Here is a 26,652-nt window from a genome sequence, read left to right as displayed (position 1 = left end):
AAAAGTGAAGTAGTGGATCATCGCTCACACCAGTAAATAGTGTCCCCAGTGCAGCTTTACTGGTATAAAATCCAAGCACATGTGATTTGAACAATGAGGCTAAATGCATGTTTTGATTTTTCTGTCCATCTGGATGGGAGCACATTCAGGAAATCCGGTTTCCCATCATGCACCACTGGTTTTCGCCGTTCCCTGTTAAGCGTCATCTAGTTGGACCAGACCACTCTAGCAAAGAAGGGGTGAGATTTGATATCATCGACTCCTCCAGCGCCCGCTCCCAGTCTCTCTGTTGGGTTGTACTGGAGAAGCTGGTTCAAATACAAAAACAGGTGGATAAAGTGGAAAATATCTTTAATACTGTGATCAGAAACAGGAATTATACAATTATCGGGTCGACAGCGTCTCTGTGTGATCACCGTCATGCCATGACTGCTCAGAAAGTCTGTCAGATTATCCCACATTAATACACATCTAAAGATTAGCAGTTTGGAGGATTTGCAATTAGCTTTAAGACATCAGCAGGGTGCCAACAGTGTTATTAAGGACATGTCCATCAGTTGTTTATCTGATCTAATCCGTCTGAAAAATACATACATTCCTAAATCACTTATGGTTATTATACGGTATATTTTTACTTTGATAGCGTAGAGATCTCACACACTCAAAGCAAATACTGTCTTGGTTGAGGAACCACTAGAGCTGCTGCTCCAATGGAATACATTTACTGGAAAATATTCCTGTTAGAGGACAGGAATGTAAAGGAGATGGCTGTTTAATGAGTGCAGAATTCCTTATTGGATCCAAACAAATATTGTAATTATTTCTTTAAAGGTGTGGAACACTTGTTTAATCAATGCATTTGCAGTGGTCTCTAATAGGAATTAATGCCTTGTAAGTCGCACCCGGGGGGCGGGGCACCATTTCCAGGAACTAGAGGTGAGCCACATCACAGCTGAGCTTCAGACGGCTGGCTTTGGTATCTTACTTTCTGATATTTGGACATCTCGCCACAGGCTGGATAACAGCAACGCGACTCTACCACTGACTTGCAACGTTGATGCGTTATTTCCACAAATAACACAAGGCTGGAGGAGCTTCTGCAGTGTGGTGAAGTTGCTAATGCTAGCATTAGCTTCTACTAGCCAGGAAGTTCTCTGCTGTTTCCTGAATGCAAAACCCACAACAGCCTCCCCCGTCATGAGTCAAGATGGGTGAAATACTCAGATGCAACTATTATTATTAGAAAAAAAAGGTTGTTTTCAGTGTTCCACACCTTTTAATTATGTTTGCATTTTACGGTATGAAAATATAAAAAATATTTAAAAACCAGCACCAAAGAAATTGTCATTAGTAGAAATTCTGGTGTTCCAGTTCTTGCACAGCTCCGACCTGCTGATACTGATTTTGATTCCAATTCATCTCTAACTATAACTTTGTAAATTGCATTATACTGTAACAAAAATTTTCCACACTGAATATCTGTTATTGTAGCATGAATTAGCCGTTAGCATTGATGAGTTCACAGACGAGAAAAATGTGAACGTTTGTTATAAATTCGATAAATGTCTGGTTTTTCAGCTGCCTCAAGAGCAGATGGCAGGTAAATGTCTAAATGTGCTAAATAAAACATATGTGTGTGTGTGTGTGTGTGTGTATATATATATATATATATATATATATATATATATATATATATATATATATATATATATATATATATATATATTAGTGATCATATGTAGCTAAATCTACCGAAATGTATCAGAAATAATAAGAATCGTGTCTTTCAGTATGTTTTTATCTGAATAAACAAATATTTCCAAGTAGAGGTAACACACAAATTTCGCTACTGTGGGATCTTCTCATCTTAACCATGTGACTGGACCAGATGTAAACACAATTAAATAATTATTTTATAGTTTAAAGATAGTACTTGATATTTTTAATGATCGTAAAAAAGAAGAAATGAAACAAAACCCGGATTTGAGTTGAGATGACCTCTGACCTGCTCCAGCAGCGATCTGGCCTCCTCTGAAACAGACTCGGGGATGTTGAGAGTCGTGTGACGGCTGATTCCCGCTGGATGGCAGCGAGCTAGAGACTGCAGCGGGAAGGAGAAATGGAAAGAAAAGAGACAGATAACCATCAATGTTAAACACAACATTTGGACAACTGCAGAGACCAAGTCAGAGTAAAAGCATCAGAGCTGGACAGATAGGAGGGGACCAAAGAGTCAGGACACCTGAAACAACACTGATCACACAAACAACGAGGTGATGATGTCACTGCTGTTGCTCTTTCTTGGAACTGTCGTGGGAGTCCAGCAGAGACAAAATCACAGAAAGAATAAAAACATGACGAATCTAAAGCCTGACCAGGAACATCAAAACGAGCTTAAAAGTGCTTTTCTACCCACAAAACATGGAGGTAGTGTTGAAATAACTGACAGCAACTACTAATCGCCACATGCCGTCTACACCTAAAAAGAAAACGCGAGAACACAGTATGTTTTTTATCCCAACAGTTTGGGCTGCTGCCTCTCTCCCTCCCCTGACGCATGCTGCAGGAGTTCTGGCTGCGTTCCTAGCAGCAGTTAAGACTGCTCCGGGCCAGATCTTATCCTGCAAGGATCAAGAGACACTGTGTGTTGCTGTGTGTGTGTGTTCCTGCCAGGGCCGTACAAAGACATAATCATCAAAGGAGACATCTGTGTGGCAGAGTTTTCCTTCTTTTTTTTTTTTTTGCTCAGGTACGTAGGTGTGTATTGTTAGACATAATCACGCTAACCCAACAATGATGGTTGATATGAAAACATGCCCACTGGCAATCAGAATTTATTCAAATCTAGTAGACAATGAAAAATTGATGGAACGCTGCACCTGCCCTGCATGCTTGCTACTGAGTTTATAAATGTCCTACAAGCAGTGAAACAAGCATTTCTGTATTTATCATCTGCAAAACAATAAAAGAAAAGCATGATTCCCTTCCTTTCTTGAATGTCTCAAAAGATGGGTCCTCGGATCCTGGACCAGCCAAGCTGCAGCGACATGAGAGCTGCCCAGGTCTTCACCTTGCAAGCTGATCTGAGGTCAGCGTGCCCGGAGCCCGGCATCACTCCAAGAGCCAGCAAAGAGTCCCGGGGAGAGCTGACCCGGTAGCCCAGCAGATGGAGCTCAGGCTGGGGGAGAAAGTCACACCGACACCCCTGGCACTCCCTGAGAACCGGAGCAAGAGACCGCAGCCAAGACGCACCTCACACTCACACACACCAACAAACTCCACCCACTCACACACAAGCTGGCATAACCATAAAGAGTGTGTGAGAGTTTAAAGCCAAGAGACCTACAGACATCCCAGAACACCTTAGGAACAAAGATGAAAACGACTTTCTGGATCCGATTTCGACTCACCGCGCCGGTCAGGAGCTCAAAAAGGACGGCGCCCAAACTCCACCAATCACACGATGCCGTCTCCTCACTTATACCTCCCACCTCTGGATACAAAAGAAAGGAAAATATTAATTTAAACATTTCATTTCATTAGAAATTCCATCTCCTCCATTAAACACTGCTTCTAGTAGCAACAAATTTATACAATTAATTCAAAATGAGCACAAAAACATCACCACGGTCACTCTCTCTCTCCGTCTCACACACACACACACACACACACACACACACAAAATGTGTGTCTCATAAAAGGGCGATTTGCATAATAAAAAGCAGTTAAATTGAGGAAACCGTCTGTGCTGCAACTTCACACCATCTGCATGACCTGACCTCTAACGCAAACACACTCTTCTGCAACACACACACACACCAAGACACACAAAGCAGGGACACTTGGAAGCAGCATACATGTTTAGTCGTCTTTAATCCCATTTTTCCTGGCTTATTACTTCACATAATTGTTATATGTATCGTATTTAATTAGTCTGGTAAATTGAGTGTCGGGGAATAAAGGGAAAAAAATTCTCAATATGAATATTTAGGCAGACGTCTTGTTTCCTTAGATCCTAGATGAATATTAAAACTGGAGAATGAACATGAAATAAATGTTAGATCTGAATTAATTAGGCTTTAGGGCAGAAAACGCTAAAAGTTCTGTCTTTGTAGGTGTTTGGCTTTGTCACTTAAAAAAATGAATAAAAGAAGTTTCTTGGAAGTAACGGTGTCCTCCAGAGGTGAAGCTGTTTCTCTCTGGTCCTCCAGCGGGGATGAGCAAAGGCCACGGGGCGTCCACAGCTGAACCGCGCAGTGACATTCGTTTGGAGCTCCACTGGATACCAGATGGCCTCGTGTGCTGCTCAGCTCCTCTGCTCTCCAAAGGGGGGAGGGGGCTGGTCACCCAAAGGGGCCGGGACCCAGGGTCACGGTTGTGTGTGCCCAGGGACCAGGCTCCTCAGCTGGGGGAGCATATTAGACAAAGACCCCTTGTCTCCTGGAGGCTGCTGGGAACTCCAGGGCCCTGTGCAGCTCTCTTGCAGCCAAGGTTGGAGAGGACTGTGGTACGACTTACACATTTCACAAACACACACACACACACACACACACACACACATTCATTCACAAACACACAACCAACTGAGCAAACGGTCTTCAGGGCTTCCCAGGACCAGTGTTTTGACAGCCAAGGAGAGAAGATCGTCATTGAACGGACCACTGATACCTGTGTAGTTATGAGCTGGGGGGTAGAAACTGGACAAACACACACACACACACACACACACACACACACACACACACAGTCTCAGAGCAAGGTCGATGTCATCACAATGGATTAATGTCTAAGGAGCTGCAGGGATTGTACAGTGGAGCTGGCCACACTTGCTGCTCTGTCAGAGCGAGGAAGGGAGCAAAGGAGACGGGAAGGGAGAGTTAACTGCATCCACGGGCCATGGGTCATCCAGAGCCCACTGTTACAGAAGGACGTGTTAATTAGAAGATATGCAAAACTACCCGATTTTTTTCTTTCCTGAGAAGTTAATTTAAACAAAAAAAAACAAAGGAAAATTCTGAGAAATGCAACAATAATAAAACAGTACAATAGTCTTGTCCTTCCCTCTCCTTTCATCGGAGCAGTTCCCTCCTCTGCTTTGTCTTAATCGTCTCATCCCTCATGGCGGCTCATAAGGAACTTCTTCTCTTCTCCTCTTATAAAGACTTCCCTAAAAACGCAACTGCCGTCCTGAAAGGAGGAAGTTTCTGTAAGCAGGCGTGTGATGCCTCGCAGCGAGCTCACCTGTAAACACCTTTGAACGGTCAAACTTTCGATATAAGAAGCCCGACTACATCCAGCAGTGTCGGAGAAAAAAGGTTGAAGGTTTTGTGGCCATTTGAGTATTTCCATTAGTTGTATGTTTACACAAACATAAAGAAGTTCTTCCCAGAACCCTGATGTTGGCATTTTTTGGTGTTTGGTAGCAACTTTTATTTTTAAACTTGGGCTTTTATGCATATCTGTCCACTTTTTCATGTCTTGAGAATAACACCATTGAAAGTTTCTCATCAGAACAACCCTGAAACAAACCCGTCATCCATCTTAATTGTGCGGTAAGAGTTTATTAGTTATACAATAAAGCAGAAGTTCTGTCGCGTTAGATCTTCCTTGAAAGGCCGTTGAAAACAATGAACTGACAGCTCAGTGTCAACAGGGGAACTAAACTTTATCTTCCATTCGATCACACGCCACCGAGCAGGTAAAAGGATCACAGAACAAGGACGATGGAGTCCTCGGTATAACTGCCTTGTTGCCTCAGAGAGGAAGAAAAGTCGAGTTTCCCCTTTTTTAGATCATCAAGACAATCGCTTTTGGCTTTGCTTCCTTCTAAACAGAACAAACATTTCCCATTTCTGCTTAAAGGAGGTAGTGCATTAAAACAGCTGTTTTTTTTCCTTACCAGTTAACAAAACATTAGCCACCTGATGTTTATCAGTAATGACAAAACTGAGAAAATAAATAAGCGCCATCGCAGGATAAGCAGATTAATACCCCCTCACCATATTTTCCAAGTACGCACCCGTGTTTTTTGGGTGTGAATATGTGTGTTTTAAAAACATGATGTCCTCCTCCTTCTAACACACACACACACACGCACACACACACACACAGAGTCACAGCAGGGCCCCTGCTAGCTTTCTGGCAAACAGACATAAATCTGTCATCAGGAATGAAGCCATTGCTAGAGCTGACCCTGTCTGGATAAACAGCAATACATAACCCCCCCCCCCCCCCCCCCACACACACACACACACACACACACACACACACACACACACAGACAGACACACAAGCACACACACGGACACAAACAAACACACATGCACGCACAAAAACACACGCACACGTGTGCACACACACACACACACACACAAACACGCATGCACACACGAAAACACACACACACAAGCGCGCACGTGGGCGGGCACACACGTGCATATGGGGCGACGGTGGTACAGGAGTTAAGTGCTCACCCCGTAATCGAAAGGTTGCAGGTTCGAGCCCTGCTCAGTTTGTTGCTGTCGTTGTGTCCTTGGGCAAGATCTTGGGGCTACATGGTGACGCAGTGGTTAGCACTGTTGCCTCGCAGCACGAAGGTTGCAGGTTCGAAACTCGGCTGCGGCCTTTCTGCGTGGAGTTGCGTGTTCTCCCCATGCATGTGTGGGTTTCCTCCGGGTACTCCGGTTTCCCCCACAGATCACAACATGCCCTATAGGTTATAATTGTAAGTCGCTTTGGATAAAAGCGTCTGCTAAATAAATAAACATAAACACAAAACACTTAACCCACGTTGCCTGCTGGTGGTGGCTGGAGCGACCGGTGGCGCCAGTGCTCGTCAGCTTCGCCTCTGTCAGTGCTCCCCAGAGCAGCTGTGGCTACAACGTAGCTCATCCCCACCAGTGTGTGAATGTGTGTGTGTGAATGGGTGAATGACTGACTGTGTTGTAAAGTGCTTTGGGGGGTACAGGACTCTAGAAGGCGCTATGGCCTGTATTTGATGTAGCGCCTTCTAGAGTCCTGGAACCCCCCAAGGCACTTTACAACACAATCAGTCATTCACCCATTCACACACACACATTCACACACTGGTGGGGATGAGCTACAATGTAGCCACAGCTGCCCTGGGGCGCACTGACAGAGGCGAGGCTGCCGAGCACTGGCGCCACCGGTCCCTCCGACCACCACCAGCAGGCAACGTGGGTTGTCTTGCCCAAGGACACAACGACAGCAACAGACTGAGCGGGGCTCGAACCTGCAACCTTCCGATTATGGGGCGAGCACTTAACTCCTGTTCCACCATCGCCCCAAATACACGCCATATCAAATACAAGCCATTTACCATTTTACCATTTTACCATGAACGCATGCGCGTAAGCACAACCACACATACATACACGCACACACACAAACACAGACACGCATGTGCACACACACATATATATATATATATATAAACACAGGTGCACGCAAACACACATACATTCATACACACACACACACACACACACACACACACACACACACACACACACATTAATACACACGCAGGCACGCACACAAACACACATACATACACACATATACATAAACACACGCGCCCACAAACACACACACACACACACACACACACACACACACACACACACACAGGCACAGACACCACAAACACACATACATACATAAATAAACACACACACATGTGCTGGCATGTTCAATTATTGAAATTATTAAGATAATAAAATAGAATCACTCAACAGAAATGAATTTAAATTGTTTTAAGACAAACAAAACAATTAATTACTCACAGCAGCGTAACACGCCCCCTGCTGAGCAACAGCTTGTATTACATCTAATGATCCACATGGGAACAAAAATGTAGCTATTAGGACATTTCACATCTGTTCTGATGTCTGTGTAGATCTTCTTTATTTATTTTTTTACTAGATATTCATGAAAATGAACACATGAAATAAACTGAAGAGTGAAGGTTTTCAGCTCACAAAGGATCAAAATGCTTTTATCCGGATAAAGCCACCTTTACTTGTGTGAAAAAGACTTTTTAGCTAAGATTTAGATTTGATTTACACACGCAAGTTTCACAAACTTTCTTCTGTCTCTTAGGATCATCTACTGCAAAATTTAAGGCTGAAGAATTTAAATTTCTAGAAGTAATCTCTTGTTTGAATAGTAAATTGGGAACTTCTTGTTTCTGATTCATTAAATCTGGGAGATGATGTAACGTCCAGACCTCCTAAACTATGATATCTGCACGTAGAACAGCGAGGGAGAGTTGTTGTGCATGTCTGTGACTGAATCCAGTCCATCCAGTCAGTGCTCATCAATCCAGCGTATTAAAATAAAGAGATTAAACACATCCAGCCGTCCAGCGTGCGGACATATGCTCCGAGCGTGATCATAATGGAAAAATATAGCAAGCGCGCATACTGACACACACTCCCACACACACAGAAGTGCTAAATAGGGACCTGAACCTGTAGTCTAGCAGCAGTTTGTTTTAGACAGCCTTTAAACAGCATGCCAGAGCTGCCACTGGTCAGCTGGGGAGCAATGACACAGAGCTGTCACACTAGAGAAGGAAAGTAGCACAACACCACCCTTTACAGGACAATGTTATAACGGCATCGAGATTATAATGCTTTTGGAGCTGAAAATAGACCCGAGTTCGTTTTAAAAACCAAGAAAACCAATAATAATATTTTTTACCCATAAAGTAAATATTTTCTTATTTTAATCTGGCAATTTGGGTCCCTGTTTCAATAAGCTTTAGACAACATAGATCTCCAACTGCCTGTGAAGGCCTGTTCATTTCAGTCTAGAGAACTGATTTAAATATAGATTATATAAAAGAATCGGGATAAAAATAGATTTTTTTATTAACAACTATGTACATGAAGATAATTAACATGTTTCTATGTATTGTGTGTTTTTTATTATAGTAATTCTCTGCGAGGCCACAAGACATCATCCACAATATTAATAAAATTAAAAATATTATGTGTATTTACAAAAATACAAATTATGTGGCATTTACATCCCCTAATGAAGAGTTAGAAGAGCTCAACAAAAACTGATATTTGATAAAAACTAATTGTCAGAAGGATGTAACTTAAAAATAAAAATTACCCGAATTAGAAATATTTCTATCTGCGAGTCAATGTCAATTTTTATTCATAATTTTTGTCTTATTTTCAAAAATGTTATCGCAGATTCCCTAGATATCATGATTTAAAAAAAAAACATTAAAATAAAGTCTAGTTTTTTTTAAATAATCTTCATAAATGTGATCATTAAAAAAACCAAAGAAAGTTCACAATACTCCTCAGCCTCCATATCGAATATTTTAAAAGATTTTTAACTTTTATCTTTTAAATAAAAGTTAAAGACTGGAATGATATTCATGAAAATGAACACGTGAAATAAACTCGGGTCTATTTTCAGCTCCAAAAGCATTATAATCTTGATGCTGTTATAACATTGTCCTGTAGAGGGTGGTTGGGAGGAACAGCCCCCCTGATCTGAGTTTGAGTGTTTTGTTATTGGACTTCTGTGCCAGTCATGGATTGTCCATAATGAACATCATGTTCAGACATAAAGGTGTCCATATGTGCTCTTGGCACCAGGATACCTTAGGCCGCAGCTCGATGATCGACTTTGTTGTCGTTTCGTCTGACCTGCGGCCGCATGTCTTGGACACTCGGGTAAAGAGAGGGGCGGAGCTGTCAACTGACCACTACCTGGTGGTGAGTTGGCTCAGATGGTGGGGGAGGATGCCGGTCAGACCAGGTAGGCCCAAACGTATCGCGAGGGTCTGCTGGGAACGTCTGGCAGAGTCTCCTGTCAGAAGGAGCTTCAATTCCCACCGCCGACAGAACTTCCAAAATGTTCCGGGGGAGGCGGGGGACATCGAGTCTGAATGGACCCTGTTCCATGCCTCCATTGTAGTGGCATTGTTAGGTCCCTGTATGACCGGTGTCAGAGCTTGGTCCGCATTGCCGGCAGTAAGTCGGGCTCGTTCCCAATGAGAGTTGGACTCCACCAAGGCTGCCCTTTGTCACAGATTCTGTTCATAACCTTTATGGACAGGATTTCTAGGCGCAGCCAAGGTGTGGAGGGCATCCGTTTTGGTGGCCTGAGGATCAGGTCTCTGCTTTTTGCAGAGGATGTGGTCCTGTTGGCTTCATCAGAACGTGATCTTCAGCTTTGCTGGAGCGGTTCGCAGCCGAGTGTGAAGCAGCTGGGATGAGAATCATGTAGAGTTAAATCTGCATACTGAAATCACCTCTGTGCTATTCAGTGGAGATTCCGAAAAATGACCAATCAGACTAACCTATGAGGCTTATATCATATATATAAATATCCCAGATACTTATATATCGATCTAAGTTCATACATCAACCTGTTTGATCTAATTTTAAATCCAAAGATTAATGTTTAATTTAGATAATTACATTTAATAGCAAAAGTTATTTTAAATCAGAAACTAGGATCTTTGCTTTCAAATAACCAGAAATATTATATCTTTTCTGTGTTTCGTTTCAATAATGAGGCAAGTTTAAAAGTGAAGAAATTTTATTACTAACAATTTTAAACTTAGAGATTTGAGACGACAATCATAAAATGACAATTCATGGATGGCAATTTTAATGACAATTTTCAACAGCTTTGATATTAAACTTGTTTTAAAAGCAAACCTGTGCCTGAATGGAAGCTAAATGGAAAATACGAGTTTGGATGCGTGGATGAAGTTATGAGAAGGTTTCATTCCCAGAGAGATGGAAGCGGTCTGGATGAAGATGATGTTTTGAGGCTAACTGAGTTATTTAGAGAGAAACAGCATCAGACGCAATCTGTCGAAGTCTACCTCACCCATATAGAAGACCCTCCTTCGGATCCAAAGTGTCCAGGTGGAGATGGTTTTCTCCAGGCATGAGGTTGGTAGAAGAACCTCTATGCGACCAGATCAGTCCTGAGATGTCTCCTTGGGTCACTCGACTGGTGGAACAATTTGCGTCTCAAGATCCGTAACTCTGAAGGAGTTTTTCGTCTTTTAACTTAACTCAGAAATCAATGACTCTGGGAGAGTCTTCGTTAGCTGGTTACAGTTTGTTTATTCTTTAGCTTATTCTAGTCGGCGTGAGTAGAACAGCAGGTGGAGATTCAGGGACGGCCGTTTCCCTATCTCCGTGGTGTTGTTCAAGAACTCGTTCTGAAGCTGGGGATGGATAGTTTTACCAAGCTCCAGGACACGCCCACTCTCTCAGGAAGAAAGCTTTGATCATGCGTCAAAACATGTGTGAAGTATTTACCTTGAAGCGAATCCTGCATGAGCTGGACACGTGCAAAGGCATCTTCTGGTTACTGATTAAACATTACTGATTATCATAAATAATAATTATTATTAACCCAAGGTTAATAAGTCATTTCATTAATTAGAATACATTTAATATGAAAAGGATGATTATTTATGATGATTATTATAAACCTTAATAATAATAAGCTTTTATTGAGTTATTTGATAATAGTTGAAGATGTCCATCTTGGGATGGACACAGATAAACAGTCAGGCTGATGATTATTCTTCAGACACTCTGGTTCCTGATGGCTTTAATCTGTGGATAAAGGTTATATCTTGACCTAGCTGGAACGTGAACTTTGTCCCAGAAAGACTGTCATCCATAACGCTACAATCAGCTCCTCTAAATCTGAGACCATGGTCTTGATTCGGAAAAGGGTAGAATGCCTTCTCCGGGTCAGGATGAGGTCCTGCCCCAAGTGGAGGAGTTTAAGTATCTCGGGGTCTTGTTCACGAGTGAGGGAAAACTGGAGCGTGAGATCGGTAGGCGGATTGGTGCTGCATCTGCAGTGATGCGGGCGTTGTACCGGTCTGTCGTGGTGAAGAGAGCTGAGTCAGAAGGCGAGGCTCTCGATTTACCGGTCGATCTACGTTCCTACCCTCACCTCTGGTCATGAGCTTTGGGTAGTGACCGAAAGAACGAGATCGCGGATACAAGCGGCCGAAATGAGTTTTCTCCGAAGAATGGCTGGACTCTGCCTTAGAGATAGGGTGAGAAGCTCGGTAATCCAGGTGGGGCTCAGGGTAGATCCGCTTCTCCTCCACATCAAGAGGAGCCAGTTGAGGTGGCTTTAGCATCTGGTTAGGATGCCTCCTGGACGCCTCACTGGTGAGGTTTTTCTGGCACGTCAAATCGGGAGGAGACCCAAAAGGAGACCCAGGACACACTGGAGGGACTATGTCTCTCACCTGGCCAGGGAACGCCTTGGGATGCCCCCGGAGGAGCTGGCCCAAGTGGCTGGGGAGAGGGAAGTCTGGGCCTCTCGCCTTAGGCTGCAGCTCCCGCGACCCGAATCCGGATAAGCGGATGAAAACAGATGGATGGATGGATGGAAAAAGACTGGAATGAGTCAATGTTCCACAAAGAACAACATTCATGTAAACACCTTAAAGGAAAACGTTTTCTTTGTATTGGTCTGTAAGGAAACCCCAAACATTTTAATTTGTGGCTGTAAATGTGATTTTGTGTTGAATGCTGTAGAAATATGAGGGTTTGGACGTGTGGCTCACCTGGTGCACAGTACATATTAGTAACGGCCTCTTTGTCACAGGACTCTTCCACGTCACACCAGCTACAAAAGTAGGTGAGCTGAACATGACCTAAGGAGAGGAAAGATTAAAAACATCTGACAAATTTGGATTTGATGATCACCTTTCCTAAAACCCTTGCTGTCACTTAACATTTCTAACCAATCGCCAACCTTCAGAGCGCATTTCCTTCCTTCCTTCTTTCTACATCCCTCTCTCTGAGCTTTTCGAGCAAACAGCCCTGGAGATTACTCCTGTTTAGCGGCTACCCGTTAACGCTATCATTAGAACTAATGGTGTCATTAGGTAGCCGTAGCCATTAGCCTCGGCTAGCCAGACTGATGCACCACACTAGGCCGTTGATGGGTCCTTTAGAACAATAATTACCACCAGGGAGACGAAAACAGCCACTCAGCTAATTAGGTGCTTGTTGATAATGAGGTGGGGAGAGGCGATTGTAGGAAGACAAAAGAAGTTGTCGAGGGGGGAATCTGACATCACGGGAACTATTTTCCTTCTAGAGAGTTCCTGGTAAACAGGTTTGTGACGGATTGATGAAGGCCGACCCTCCGTCAAATGTGGTCAGATGGGACACTTCTCGACTTAATTCACACAATAAGTGTCTTCAAGTAAAACAGCTAAGCATTTTAATGGGTGGAACCCAATAATTCTAACCTTGGTGGTCAAGCAGGATGTTATTAGGATTCAGGTCCCGGCAGATGATGCCCTGTTGGTGGAGGTGATCCAAGGCCTTCACCATCTCCACTGCCCAGCGTTGAACAAACTCCTCCGGGATTCGAGCTTGGGAAGCAGCCAATGACAGATTGTCCAGCTCTGCAAACAGCCGCGACACTTCTTTATCAAATTCACTGCCACCTGTAGTGCTAATAACTCCTGATGATTCACCATCGAGACCTAATAAACCCTCAACAACTGCACGTGTCTGTGTCCCTTTGAAGGCCGGGACAGGGACTGTGCTATTCTCACTGAGGTCTGGAATCGAGTCTGTGTTTAATCTTGTGCAAGGCTTTAGTTTCTCATCATCAGAATCGGGGTTCACAATGTCGGTGTTGAGCAGAAAGTCATTGTTTGGGCATTCAGAAAGGACAGGGGCTTTGGAAGAGTCTTCCTGTTCACCCATGGAGCTGTTGTTCCATAACGAGTTGAAAGGAGAAGCTGATGCAACACTAGTATCACACGTCATAAAGGTTGTACAGAAAGATGACAGCTCTTGGTCCAGAGGCCGCTCCTCTGGTTGCTCAGGCTGGTTATGAAGCTGTAAAACATCAGGCTGGAAGCACTTTTGGGAAGAGGATGCCACCTCCAGGCCCGAACAAACTCTTAAAGGTTCTTTTTCTTTCTTTGAAGGGTCTTCAGTCCCACTTATTGCAGGAAGATTAACCAGCAGGTCTGGAGGGTGACCCTCATCCTCGACTGCTGCCTCTTGAAATGAAATTACAGGCACTGACTCATTAGAGTCTCCATCACTAGTGCCCAACCCCCAAAACTCCAAGCTCTGGCCGTTCACCTCCTGAGCCAGCTCAGGAGGCTCTTCAGTGCCACCAGAACCCAGAATGGATGTAGAAAACACATGGACTTGCATATGAGAAGGTCGCTGCTCTCCTGAGTCAAGCCAGACCACCTCACTCGCGCTGTCTTTGCTGTCGATACGGAAAAACTGCATGGGTGTGTGCTTGGACTGATCCAAAGAGAGAGGTGCAGCAGGGGAACGAGAAGGGCTAAAGACTTCTCTATGGTCGGGCTCCTCTTTACCCAGGTCATCATCAAGCGTGTGCCCACTTGTCTCAGGCAAATCCGAGAAGAAGCCCAGTTCCTGAGAACTCAGCGGTGAAGAGAGGCTATCGTTGCTAAGAACTGAGCGGCTGCGTGATGACGTGGTGGCTGTTGCAGTTGGACCATCTATTGAAAGCATCTCCTGCTCGCTTTTCTTGTCTTCTTCCTCTAGAGCATCAGGTTCTACTTTCTCTTGTTCATACTCGTTGCACAGATTCAGATAACTGTTGGTGCACTCCTCTTCAGAGGTAGCTCCCGAGTCCGACTGGCCTCCACTTTGTTCAATAAGCCCTGCAGGGAGGGTCCTTTTGAGAGACGGCACGTAGGGGGTTTCTTCTTCCTTCTGGAGGCCCAAGGCAGAATCTGAACCAGCATTGGTCTCTGAATCACAACTGGCGGAACCAACATCTACCTGTGCCGTTACATGTTGTGGTGAATGCACAGCTGTTGTGTGACTCTTCTGGATGAAAGGGATGTCAAAGCTCTCATCTGGGCTGGAATTATGGAGGTATTTTCCAATGTGAGACCACAGCTTCCCACCTGAAGACAAAACAGCAGAACAACGATTGGGGAAAAGGAATGAAACAGAAAAATGGAATATAAGGAGAGGAACTGAGGTGGTAGAGAGAAACTTAGTCAAGTTATAGACGAAAGATGGGAGGGAGCCAGCTCATGAAAGATTCAGACAAAAACGAATTTTAAACTGAACCCAGTAAAAAATAATTAATAAAAATAAACAAGAAGCCAGGGTAAAATGGCAAGGACAGACGTGTTATGTGTGTCTGACTGAGTTTGTCAGAAAACATGCTGCTGCATTTGAACCTTCCAAAGATGGTCTAGCAAAGACTTGTTCACACCAATCAGAACTGAATTTGCACAATCAAGTCTGGATGAAATAAAGTGTGAATAACTGATTCTAAACGAGAACGTTTAAGCATGTGTTTAAGCTGGGTTATGCCAAACAGTTAAAAACACATGATTTAATGGTGGCATTTTTTTAAAGTGTCCAGACTGTCAATGCTGCGTAAGGATAAGGGAAGATCATTCCAGAGTCGGGGTGCAACAGTCTGGAAGGAGCGATCACCTCAACTTTTATATCTGGTCTTTGGAACTTCTAGAAGGTTCTGGTGTGTGGACCTGAGGGCTCGGGTTGGAGCATGAGGCTTTAACAGTTCAGTAATATAGGGAGGAGCTTGACCATGTAGAGCATTGAAAGTTCTAGTCAGGACTCTAAAATGAACTCTAAAGTTAACGGGTTACCAGTGCAGAGACATCAGAATAGGAGTGATGTGTGCTCTTCTGTTTGCGCCAGTTAGAAGCCTCGCTGCAGAGTTCTGGACCAATTGAAGGCGGTCAAGGGCTTTTTTGTTAAAACATGTGAAAAGTGTGTTACAGTAATCTAGACAGGAGGAGATAACGGCATGGAGAACCATTTCACGTTTGTGTTTTGACACCAACCTTTGCAGTTTGGAGATATTTCTTAAGTGATCAAATCTTAAATTCGATTAAACCGTCTTTCTAAAGTTTTTTTATGGATGTTTAAACATGTCTTGCCCTTTGGTTGCTGAAATTTGTTGAATTTTAAACGCATGTTGCACCAACTCCTAAAAGCTTCATTGTGCTTTGGAGGAAGCTATTAGAAAGTTATCGATTTAAGTCGGAAAACGTTTTGCCACATAGACAAGTTGGAGCCTTTGTGAAGCGAAAGTGTCTTTCAGTTCCTGTGCACACGCACACTTTGTGCTGTTGGCAAAGAAGAGTAAAACAGAAACTATTCAGAGTGCTTGGCAGGGATTCACAGACATGTATCTCACTTTTCTGCAAATGAAAACACTGCATCTCAAAGATCTGGCTACACACACACACACACACACACACACACACACACACACACACACACACACATAGCCTACAGGAACACACACAGCTGTAAAGTGAGCAATTAGAATCCAGCATCTGCTGTGCGTGATGAGGATGAATTGCGAGTTTGCGATGATGATAATGACAGCGGGGCAGTTCCATGGCTTAGAAAGTAAAACCATCCACATGTTGTTGTGTCCAATGTCACTCAGGTCACTACCTCCCTTTGTTTGCTTGTCCATTCTCATCAGCTTCTTTCATGTTTAAGGAAAAAGCAGATTCCTTATCACAGAACAGATTTTAACATCAGAAAATCCATTTTAGATAAAAACATTTAATTAGCTCAAATTAAACTTAATAATAGTGTAAGATGGTAATGGAGGACACCAGACTGAACAGGTTACAGGGCTGTTAAATATGACTGTATGTAGTCACCTACACACACACACACACAGTCTACAGACACATCCAAGAGAGAGGGTGTAAGGAGGCCCAGGTGTTGGTACAGCTAATGAAGCATTGCACCACCTGGTATTTAGAATAATGACCTGTAACACACACCCATCACAATAAAACATCTGTGTGAAACAAGGGCAAAGAGAGCAGCGAGAGTGGAAAGAAAGGGTAACAAGACAAAAGGTGAGGAGATTAAACAGATAAGTAGAATTTGGATCTTTTGCTTTAAGATTCAAATTTTGCACCTTTTTGACCTCAACTGTCCTTATTTTTCATATTCCTACACCTGCTGCTGGTTTTGTTACTCTATTATATTTATTCCTAAAATATTGATGTTTATTTTGTCTACAGAGTCTGAGTTTAAAGGGACTTTAGAATTTTTATGCTCGGGATTGCCCCCTCAGGCCAAAAGCGTAACAGCAGCTTCAATAGTAGGCTCGTGCATGAGGCGTGCATGCTGTACGTGCACACTCCTTAACGAAAATAACAGCTGAGACAGTCCTGTGTGTGTGTGTGTGTGTGTGTGTGTGTGTGTGTGTGTGTGTGTGTGTGTGTGTGTGTGTGTGTGTGTGTGTGTGTGTGTGTGTGTGCGCACGTGTGCGTGCGCGTGTGTGTGTGTGTGGCCCGGAGGACAGAGGACAGGAGAACGCGCAGCTAATTAATTAAATAATGTGGTTCTGTACCTTTCTCTTCAGCACAGCCGACAAAGGTTTATGATGGGTCAGTCCTCCTGCATGCTCAGGTCATTCCCTTCCCTTGCTTGAAAAATTGTTCCAAAATGAAAGTTGAACCCACTTCTTTTTTATCTGTGAATTCAATGCCGTTCGGCGAGTCTCGAATAAAAATTTGGGCATCTTACTGTAAAAAAATTATCATTAATGTAAAAAATAAACTCTAAATAAACTATGTTCACATCCAGAATCGAACCCAGGTCTTCTGCATGGGAGTCAAGACATCTTACAAGTTGAGCTACACTCTAGTAACATTCAGTTTCTGTTACATTTATATCCTTGATGACAGCTGAAACAACGTCAAACCAAAGAACGGTTCATGGCTATTTTGTTGCTAATTTGCAGGAAATATCTAGAAGAAAGTTCTACAGAAAGTAGCTAAGGGTCCTCAGAAATGTAGCTAGCTTTGTCACTAGGTGTTAGGAACAGCGACAAAGTGGCACTGCCTTGCTCTCTGCTGCTAAAGCTACGGATAGCAAATGCTACGGGCGATGCCTGAGCGTGAACTCGCATGAAGCAGCCTGCTCGACCCGAGCATCTCTCTTTTTCTGTGATTTTACAGAAAAACAGGCAATCACAGTAAACATGCCAGGGCTCATTCTACAGGACCAGGGCATTGCAGGAGAATGTATGAAGAAGACATTTATTATTTCTATACATGGTTTGGCTGTCAAACTTCCATAATGCCCCTTTAACTGTCTTATGTAACATAATCTCGGGTACACAAAAGAAAATCACTTTAAACCTTTTCTTTTTCTGAGTGACCCTAAATACTGTATGCTGCCATACCTTAGCTGTTGGAGATTAAAAGTCAGATTTTAATTCAGATTTTTAAATGTAACATGGCTAAGCTAGCACTAGAATGCCTTTGGTTTAGAAGTTTTTACTGAAGACTGGAGTTATAGAACAAACCTGTAAGAGGTGGAATGGATTACTACCCAATAAAAATAATTTTCTATAAAAGTAGAAAATGTTTATTATGAAAATGGAATCAGTAAAGATTTATTTATTAAAGAGGAAAAACTTAAAGTGGCCATGAAATCTGCGACTGACACATCTCTATCATTTACCTTCAGCATACTGCAGCAAGAGGAAAATGGAGTCTTCAGAGATGAGGAACTTTCTCAGCTGCACCATGTGGGGCACCAAGTGAGGCATGATGTTCTTCTTAACCTGCCCACAGTCGCTGCTTTTCCTCAAACCCTGGGATTAGAAGAGCTACTGTGAAAAACTCATTTAATTCACAAAATGAAACTACAGAAGGACGAGACGATGTCAGAGGAGAAGGTTCCCATTAATAAAGTAGCAGTTATGGCCCACAGAAACCCAAAGTCACTGGATTCATCAAGCGACACACACCTATCAGCACCATAAAACTTCACATTGGTTGTGTGCATGCATGTCAGTGTGTGGTCGTTTGTGTCTGCTGTGCATTAGCATCTGGCACACGTCTCACACCTGAGAGCAGAGGAGCTGATGGAGATGAGCTCATTAGAATCAATTACACCGGTCACACACAGCAGCTTCTGGCCAACTTTACACCTACAGCCAGGACAACAAGGATGCACAGCAACACACACACATTACACTTACCTTGAGGATGAACGTCTCCTGTGTTCTCTTGTCCATGACCAGAAGAACCTGCGTTGGAATAGTGCCATTAATGGTTAGCTAGGAACAGAGAGAAGCGGTCTAAGATTACACTACGTTCATGTCTGGGACCGGACAGGGTCAAAACGAGGTTTAAACGAGGGGGCACTGCAAGATAAGTTAAGAGTTTTTGATTTATATCGAAAGCTGGCGGTTTTGTTTGGAACTATCAGAGCTTCAGAAAATTCATGTAAATTTGTTTTTTTTTACAGCTTCATTGTTTCAAATATCCAAAATTCCCTATTTTAAGATCTGAACATGCTTATTCTAATGTATAAAACCAAAAATATACAATTCGAGGGAAACACCGACACTTTTTATAGACTTCATGGGATTGTCAATGTGTTGTATAACAAAAACTAAAAGGAATTTAGAGAAATCTGTGCGCTAAATGCTAAATATAAGGAGGAGGCCATTTTTGTTACTATTTATCAAGGCTAATGTTTCATTAATTATTTAAAAAAAATGAAAAATTGCAATTAAAAGTTACCAAAGTAAACAGAATTCTTAAAACACCCAACAACCTGATAAAACAGATGTTTTTATGAAGCTCCAACACTTTTAATTTTGTAACAAGTCCCAACAGAGCAGTGCAACGAATCCCTAAAGTGTTCCGATGTCAGTACAAGATCGGCTCGGGGTCCTTCGACTGCCGATGACGTCAAAGTACGGCAAACCCACTCGGACAAAATTCACTACACATCTATACTGTTGGAAAGAGTTTAGCAGTTTTGTTATTAAAATAATGTTTCTTAAGACGTAAGTTTGTGTTTATAATGGTATTTGTAAAATAAAACACTATATTGTATTCATAATGTTGAACTCGTCTTTGAGCACATCCCTTGAAGGATCATAGGTATTAGCAACACCTGTGAAATTGTATTTGCAGGAAAGAAGTGTGTCCCGTTTATTGAAGTATTTTGTGTTTAGAGTTTTTGACGTCTTGTCCATGCGTAGTTCAGTTACGCTCATAGCTGCTAGCCAAAACTCTGGAGTTAAAAGTTTTCTGGCTTTACTAAAATACCTGTCTGTACTTATTTGATTGATGGTAGTTTTACTTTCTATTATACTCCAAATGTAATCATTTGGTAAGATTCTAACTCATAATTTGTAATAATGTAATGTAATGGTGATATTAGCATTAGCATTCCTATGGGTTTTTCCACGTATATTAGCATTGCGCTAACCACTCGCTGCCAAATTGCAGCCTTTGCGATTAGAAAATCTCCTTTTGTCACATCGCAATTTAATTGCACATGCAGTTAATCGTTCAGCCCTAATATACATGCAGCTCTATGCTAAAAGTGTATTTTCAAAGAGGTAATGATGGATTTCTTTGTAAAAGTTGTCCATCTTTCCAACAGAAAAGTTTGCCTGGACCAACGTAACGTGATAACAACGTAACGTGATTACGTAATCCCATAAGGTTCATGTTCAGCCAATCAACTACTTTAACGTCATCGGCAGTCGATGGACCCCGAGCCGATCTTGCACCCGAGCAGACCTTGTACCGACACCGGCTCAATCTCTTTACCCTCTAAATCACGCAAAAGTAGAGGTTACCCAATATTGGCTTTTCTATTGCCGATGCCGATATGTAGAGGACAGGGTCAGCCGATTTTATGGGTCGATTTCCATGGCGATATCTAGACATTTTCCACTTTGTTTTCATGCTAAAAAGTCAGTTATATAAGTTGATGCAAAAGTTTCTGAAGCTGAATCAGTTTTTGAACTCTGACCTTAACTGTTAAATCTTAACTTTTTGCACTGTTCAGTGTTAAAGTCAGACACCTTAATAAAGTTAATTTAGAGTATTTTAATGCAGACTTTTATTAGTGAATGTAAAAACACATTTAAATAAAAATCTGCAACAGCACCGGGCTGCCTGAGGATGTGCCTGACATGAAATTGGCTTTACAACGAACAAATATTGGCCAATGCATAACAATTGGTAAATGTCGGCCCGATATATTGGCTGACAGATATATCGGTCTACCCCGTGCCCAAAAGTAGAAATTCCTATAAAAAATACAACTCCTCCTGCATTTTTCCTTCCTGTCCCTCCCAAACATCTTCATTATCTCCCTTCATCGGCCCTCTTTTCCCCTCTCTGACATCTCCATCGTTCTCCTGGTCCATCGCTCGTCTCGCGGGACATCTTGAGCATATGTGTGTGCCCTGGTGTGTGTTTGTGTTTATTCTGGTGCACGTGTTGCGGGTGCGTGACCCTGACTAGGACCAAACAGGTGCGGGCTAAATGGATATGAATGGAGCTGCGAGTAAACAGAGTGGCGGTGCTAGCCAGGGTGCTAATATAATTAAGAAACAAGCATCAGGGAAGCAGGGAGGGGAGGGTGGCGGCGGGGGAGAAGGGGTATGGGGAGCAGTAGGGTGAGGAGCTCTTGCCATCTGTCCCCTCTGTCCTCGTTTAAACTGAGAGGAGGAAGTAGAAGAGAGGAGGATGTTGCTGCATAACTTTTATTTGTGTTGTGCTTGAGTTGATTCCGTGTTATTGTGTAGTTTGCGTCCATCTCTGTGGAATAACACATGTTGGAATTGTGTCAACATTTTTCTTAGGGTTGTGTGTGTGTGTGTGTGTGTGGATGAGCAACATAGGTTCAATGTAGTGTGTCATTCTCCGCGCTGCGTGCCAAGTCATTTCATGGCTGAGTGGTGGAGTTGCTTCGCCGGCAGCTGTTTGAGAGGACCAGCAACCCAAACTGACCTTGTGGTAGTCATAACTGACACTAAACATACACACGCTCAGGCCCCGCCATGCACCTAGTAAATCTATTAGGTTTTATTGACTTGGATAGGAGAGACGGGAGAAAAGGACACAAGGAGGGGAAAGTGAAGACAGATACGAGCTGCATTCTGGGTCGGGGTTACTGTAATATAAATGTCAGCTTGACTCGACTGTAATCACTGGAGGAAATCCTGACATTAAATCTCAGTACTAAGATTCAGAGGCTAATTGACACCTTGATCTCAGACTAACACACACCAAATTTAAGCCCGACATGTGTAAAACCAACTCAGGAGCATCGAATTATGATGCTGAGTAGCAGGTTACCTTATCTATGACTCCTATCACCCTGTAAGCCATCAGCTCATCAAACGGACTCTGCTGCCCTCCTCTGCTCGTAGATGAGCAGCACTGAGACCCAAAGGCCTTGATGGAAAGAATAAATACAAAATCAGTTCATAAAGTTTAAAATCTGCACTTCTTCCAACATTTGACCCAAAGAACGTGTGTAAAAACCCGACAGCCGGTGAAGAACGGAGCCTTTATCTTCCTCTCACCACAGTTTGTGTTGATCCTTGACCCATGTTGCTTCTCAGATGCTGACTTGATATTTGCTCGGCACGCATCAAATACTCGGCCGTCTTCTTCTTCACCGCCTCTCGGCGGGCTGCACTTGGTTCACCTAAAAAAGTTGAAGTTGAAGAGCTCATTTGTCTTTAAAACTTGTAATTTGAAGTATTTATTAAGAATTGAAGATGCCATATGACAAGCTAGTGTTGATTTGAGCTGGTTACAGGAAAGAGATCAGTTTTATACCTTGGAAACCCCTGACCTATAAAGTTAGTCTGACCTTGTACTCCTTGCAGCAGCAGGTCGACCCCACTGCGGTAGTACGTAAAAGCTGCCTGGTAGTCCTGCTCTTTTTCCTTTTCTACTGCAAAACCGATGAGCTCACTGGCTTTTTCTAGGTAGTCTGACTTCAAGTCTTTGGCGCTGCCACCGCTGGCTCTTCTCAGACCACTGGACAGCAGCGATGTTCGACCTGGCCAGCTGACTTCTGGGTTAGGGGCTGAGGAGGCAGGGGCGGGGGCAGGTGGTGGGGTGCGGCGTTCACGCAAGGATGGCAAGCGAGGGCTGCAGCTGATGCTAATATTGGTGGCTCCCCCGTGTGAGTGGTTTGGGGAGGTGCGACCTGAGGCCATGCCATCATCCAACCCGGCTAAAGAGTCTGCATCCACTGCCAGAGAGGTCAGGTCGCTGTCACTGGATGGGCCTGAAAATAGACAAATCAGGTCAGTAAATAAATATGTGTCATCAATAAACAGGAAATTTAACCAACTGGAGCAAACGCTACCTCCATAGTCAGATGTGATAGTCAGATCCTCTGCACCGCTAATGTCTCTCTGAACTGAAAAGCACACACATCTCTCTTTAGAGCTCTCAGTCACCGATTTCAATAAATCTGCACACGTCTCTATATAAACGAATTCCTTGTGAGTGGTTCTGTGAGGAAGAAAGCTCTGGCTCTCCTGTTTCAGTAAGTAGAAGCTAGCAGTAGGAGTAAGGAGCAGAAAACGACAACATATGGAGTCTTACTCATTAATATTCATGATATTCAGACACCTTGCCTCTGATTGGCTAACAGCAACACCACTCTTCCACTGCCTCCATTCACTCTGCAACTGTTTTATCTCCACAAATCGCACAACCCTTAAGGAGTTCTGCCATGTTGTGGAGTTGCTAATGCTAACGGTTAGCTTCTATGAGCCGAGACATGCTCTGCTTTTTCCTGGATGCTAAAACAACGACAGCCTTCCTCGTCACGAGCCAAGATGGGTGAGTCCATGAACGTTAACACTCAGCGTGACGTAGATCTGTGTGGCTTTTTCTGACGTGAGCGTTTCTCCGTCTGTTTTCTATCGGCGGCTAATGCAGGAAATAGGGGTAGAAGGCTATTTTCACAATTAGCCTGAATGTGAAAATCAGAGTGACTGACTATAGTTCAAAAGTAACAAGTAAGAAATTGCTCTTTAGGAAACTTGGTCTTTAAATATTAGAAAAGAAAGATTTCTGTGACCCTACCATCAGAACTACAATCAGATAAACTGTCAGCCAGGAAGTCAGAAAAGGGCTCAGGTGGTCCAATGAGCTCGGAGCCGTCGTGAACCTCACCTCCCTTAAAGTAAAAAAGAAGAAAACTAATTACAAAAATAAACACAAGCACTTGCACATTTGCAAAAACAATCCAATACCTGAAAGAAATCTTGAATGTGCTGACTGTTATACAGAGCAGGGATGTTTGCAGAGAACTGTAGAAGATCCTCAGAGCACTGTCTTCTTTCCTCTATCACAGAATCACCAAATCGACCTATAAATACGTAAATAAGCACAAACACACACAAAGGCGTAATCTTTATATAGAACTCAAACAGGGAAAAGCACCAACACAATCATGTGAAAGGACAAAAACTCTGAATACACGATCACAATGGATTAATCAGAGATTCTTATCACGCCTTGGATAAGTTGAAGGTGAAGGGAAGGGTCTTACCAAAGACTTTGGCCTTAGGGAAGTGAGGAAACAGCTCCGACTGGCTACATGCACTATTGTGCAGCTGCCAGAGATTCTGATGGAGCTTCCGGAAATCACTATATCTCTTCCATACCGTTATCTGCAGAGAGAAGATGAGAGGGTGTGGACCGAGTCGATAATGGCTCGAAGATACAAGCAGCATCAGTTTGGTTTTCCCAACACACAATCGGCTCATGTGACGCTCATTTTTGAGTTAGACTGAAAAAAAACATCCAAATAAACCTAATTAAATCAGGTTTTCTTAAAAACCTACATCTGAATGGATCAGTAACAGCTTTATAACCCCAAAATTCAGCAAGAACCTCAGATACCGCCGATAAACAAGTTACGGCTAAACACAATAATCTGATTTAAAATCTTAGGGTTTTTTTTGTGAGAAAACTGCATTTCCTTGTTGCTACGCTTCAGCACCGCTCAGTAATGAAAGAGTGTTTGCTTCCACATGAAACTCACTTGGTATCATAATTGAAATTGTTGTTGAGTTATGTTGGTGGCTTTCTGCCACAAAGCATTTCATTCTCTGTGTTTTCTGTTGGTTTTAAGTAGATGGTGAATTATAAGTGTCGCAAGAAGGTCTGAAATGAACACTTATTATCTATAAAAGTGTAACTAAATTATGAGGTATTCTTGAATACTCGTAAACATGTAATAAACGATACTTTCTGCACCTTTCCTCAAAGCTTTGGTGGTTTCTTAATCTGCTGTTTTCTTTTACGTTTCTTAAATTATTAAAATGTGAAATTTTGTCAAAAGGGCCTAACTCTTGTCATACGTTTTAGAAGAAAAAGTTACTTTTCACTAACTGAGAATGAAAGAAAAGCATGTTTAACCTCTTGGACATCTTCTGGGTTCTTTCTGGAGATGATCTGTGAGGAAAACAGAGAACAGGACTCAAGAATCAGGAAGCTCAGCGAAAGCGCTTGTCCATTTCTCAGTGTGGAGGCTTAATCTGATGAGGGTGGTCACAAGCACGCAGAGGGAGGGGATAGGTCTGAGTGTCACAATGAGTTCATTATGGATCAAAGTCTTAAGTGTTAGAACGGGACATCACCAGAGTGATGATCAGCAGAATGGCAGCTATTAAACTGGATTTGGGCTTGCCTAGTCACTCGAACAAAAAAGGCTATTTGAAACTGCTGAAATATTCCTTTTACATAACATAGCTTCTGACTTAGAGGAAATCACAAATTTAGCTATCGGTTTTTAAATTTGATTATTTATTAATTATCAATTAGAAGTAATTTTATGACAACAGGATTTCAGAACATTGCAAGTACTGATATTGTTTCAGAATCAGAAGGGTTTTATTGCCATATGTGCGAGAATCACAATATTAGGAAACTGCTGCGATATTTGGTGCAAGAAAAATAAATGATATGCAAACATTAGAATTAAGAAATAAACAATGAAATTATAATAACATAGGGAGACAATAATTAGAGAAGCAGCTACAATATACAAGTCAGTGTTCTACACCTCTTATCCACCCTACATCATCTACCCTCTTTATATAATCTCTATAATAACGCGCAAACTTAATTAATGTTGAAATTACGTGTGGATTTCCGTTATTCTTGTTGTTTTTGTCTCTATCGCCATTCATATGACGTTACATTGTTCTATGACTGCATATTCAGCCTTTTCTTGTTATTAGCAGCCAGAAAACTCACCGCAGAAAATAAAAATCAACATTTTCAAAGCAATAGCAAGGCGGTGAGGTTCTACCTGTGGTGTTCTCGCAAGTTACAACCGCCCAGAGGATATACTCACTGATTCTAACCGTGTTTGAATCTTCATCCCTTTAGCTTGGCTAGCAACATACCTAGCCACGGCTAGCTTTTCACTATTTGTCAAAGCTTATATTTACTTACTCGTGCAGTGACTTTGTATACAGTGTAGCCTTTCTGGTGCTTTGTAGGATCAGTGACAGTATAAAACCGAGCGAGTTCTCCTCTCTCCCGCTGTGATATCATTCTGATAGTAACAACATTGCCGAAGCTAGCAGCCGGGGGGAGCTAGCCGCTGTTATGGTGTCTAATTCTGATTAGAGTTAGCATAACAAAAAAATGTAGCGCCTCTCCGTGGATAAACTTGGAACTGCAACTGATGCCACCGCTTTTTTTTCCATTGATATTATTATGCTGGATTATTTTACAGCGTTAATAAATGTGAATATTTACAATTAAGCAAAACATAGAAA

At 42.6% G+C, this 26,652-nt stretch overlaps 1 protein-coding gene across 2 annotated transcripts; it reads right to left on the bottom strand.

The window, feature by feature from the left end:
• On the bottom strand, positions 1-26,573 carry rps6kc1 (ribosomal protein S6 kinase polypeptide 1). 2 transcript variants are annotated; one of them, XM_015947298.3, is made up of 16 exons: positions 26,324-26,573; positions 25,283-25,318; positions 24,411-24,531; positions 24,112-24,227; positions 23,942-24,035; positions 23,214-23,267; positions 22,710-23,132; positions 22,417-22,541; positions 22,187-22,285; positions 19,057-19,104; positions 18,534-18,666; positions 13,298-14,956; positions 12,605-12,694; positions 3,411-3,493; positions 2,006-2,101; positions 1-308 (listed from the first exon to the last, which is right to left on the bottom strand). In XM_015947298.3, exons 1-16 carry the CDS (start codon positions 26,423-26,425, stop codon positions 207-209), a joined length of 3,381 nt encoding a protein of 1,126 aa, XP_015802784.3. In that variant the 5' UTR covers positions 26,426-26,573; the 3' UTR covers positions 1-206. The 2 variants fall into 2 exon arrangements, with proteins under 2 accessions (XP_015802784.3, XP_015802785.3); XM_015947299.3 differs by lacking the exon at positions 25,283-25,318.
• Positions 26,574-26,652: the final 79 nt, after the last annotated feature.

This window comes from Nothobranchius furzeri, chromosome 2 (assembly GCF_043380555.1).
Source record: "Nothobranchius furzeri strain GRZ-AD chromosome 2, NfurGRZ-RIMD1, whole genome shotgun sequence".
Lineage (NCBI taxonomy): Eukaryota > Metazoa > Chordata > Actinopteri > Cyprinodontiformes > Nothobranchiidae > Nothobranchius > Nothobranchius furzeri.
This window is presented reverse-complemented; position numbering and strand designations above follow the sequence as displayed.

Excerpts from the sequence above, each read along its gene's own strand:
- rps6kc1 (XM_015947298.3), bottom strand. The coding sequence starts at position 26,425 with ATGATATCACAGCGGGAGAGAGGAGAACTCGCTCGGTTTTATACTGTC. Across the intron at positions 24,036-24,111 it reads ACATTCAAGATTTCTTTCAG|GGAGGTGAGGTTCACGACGG; the intron begins GTATTGGATTGT and ends TTTTACTTTAAG. Across the intron at positions 23,268-23,941 it reads ATCTGATTGTAGTTCTGATG|TTCAGAGAGACATTAGCGGT; the intron begins GTAGGGTCACAG and ends TGTGCTTTTCAG.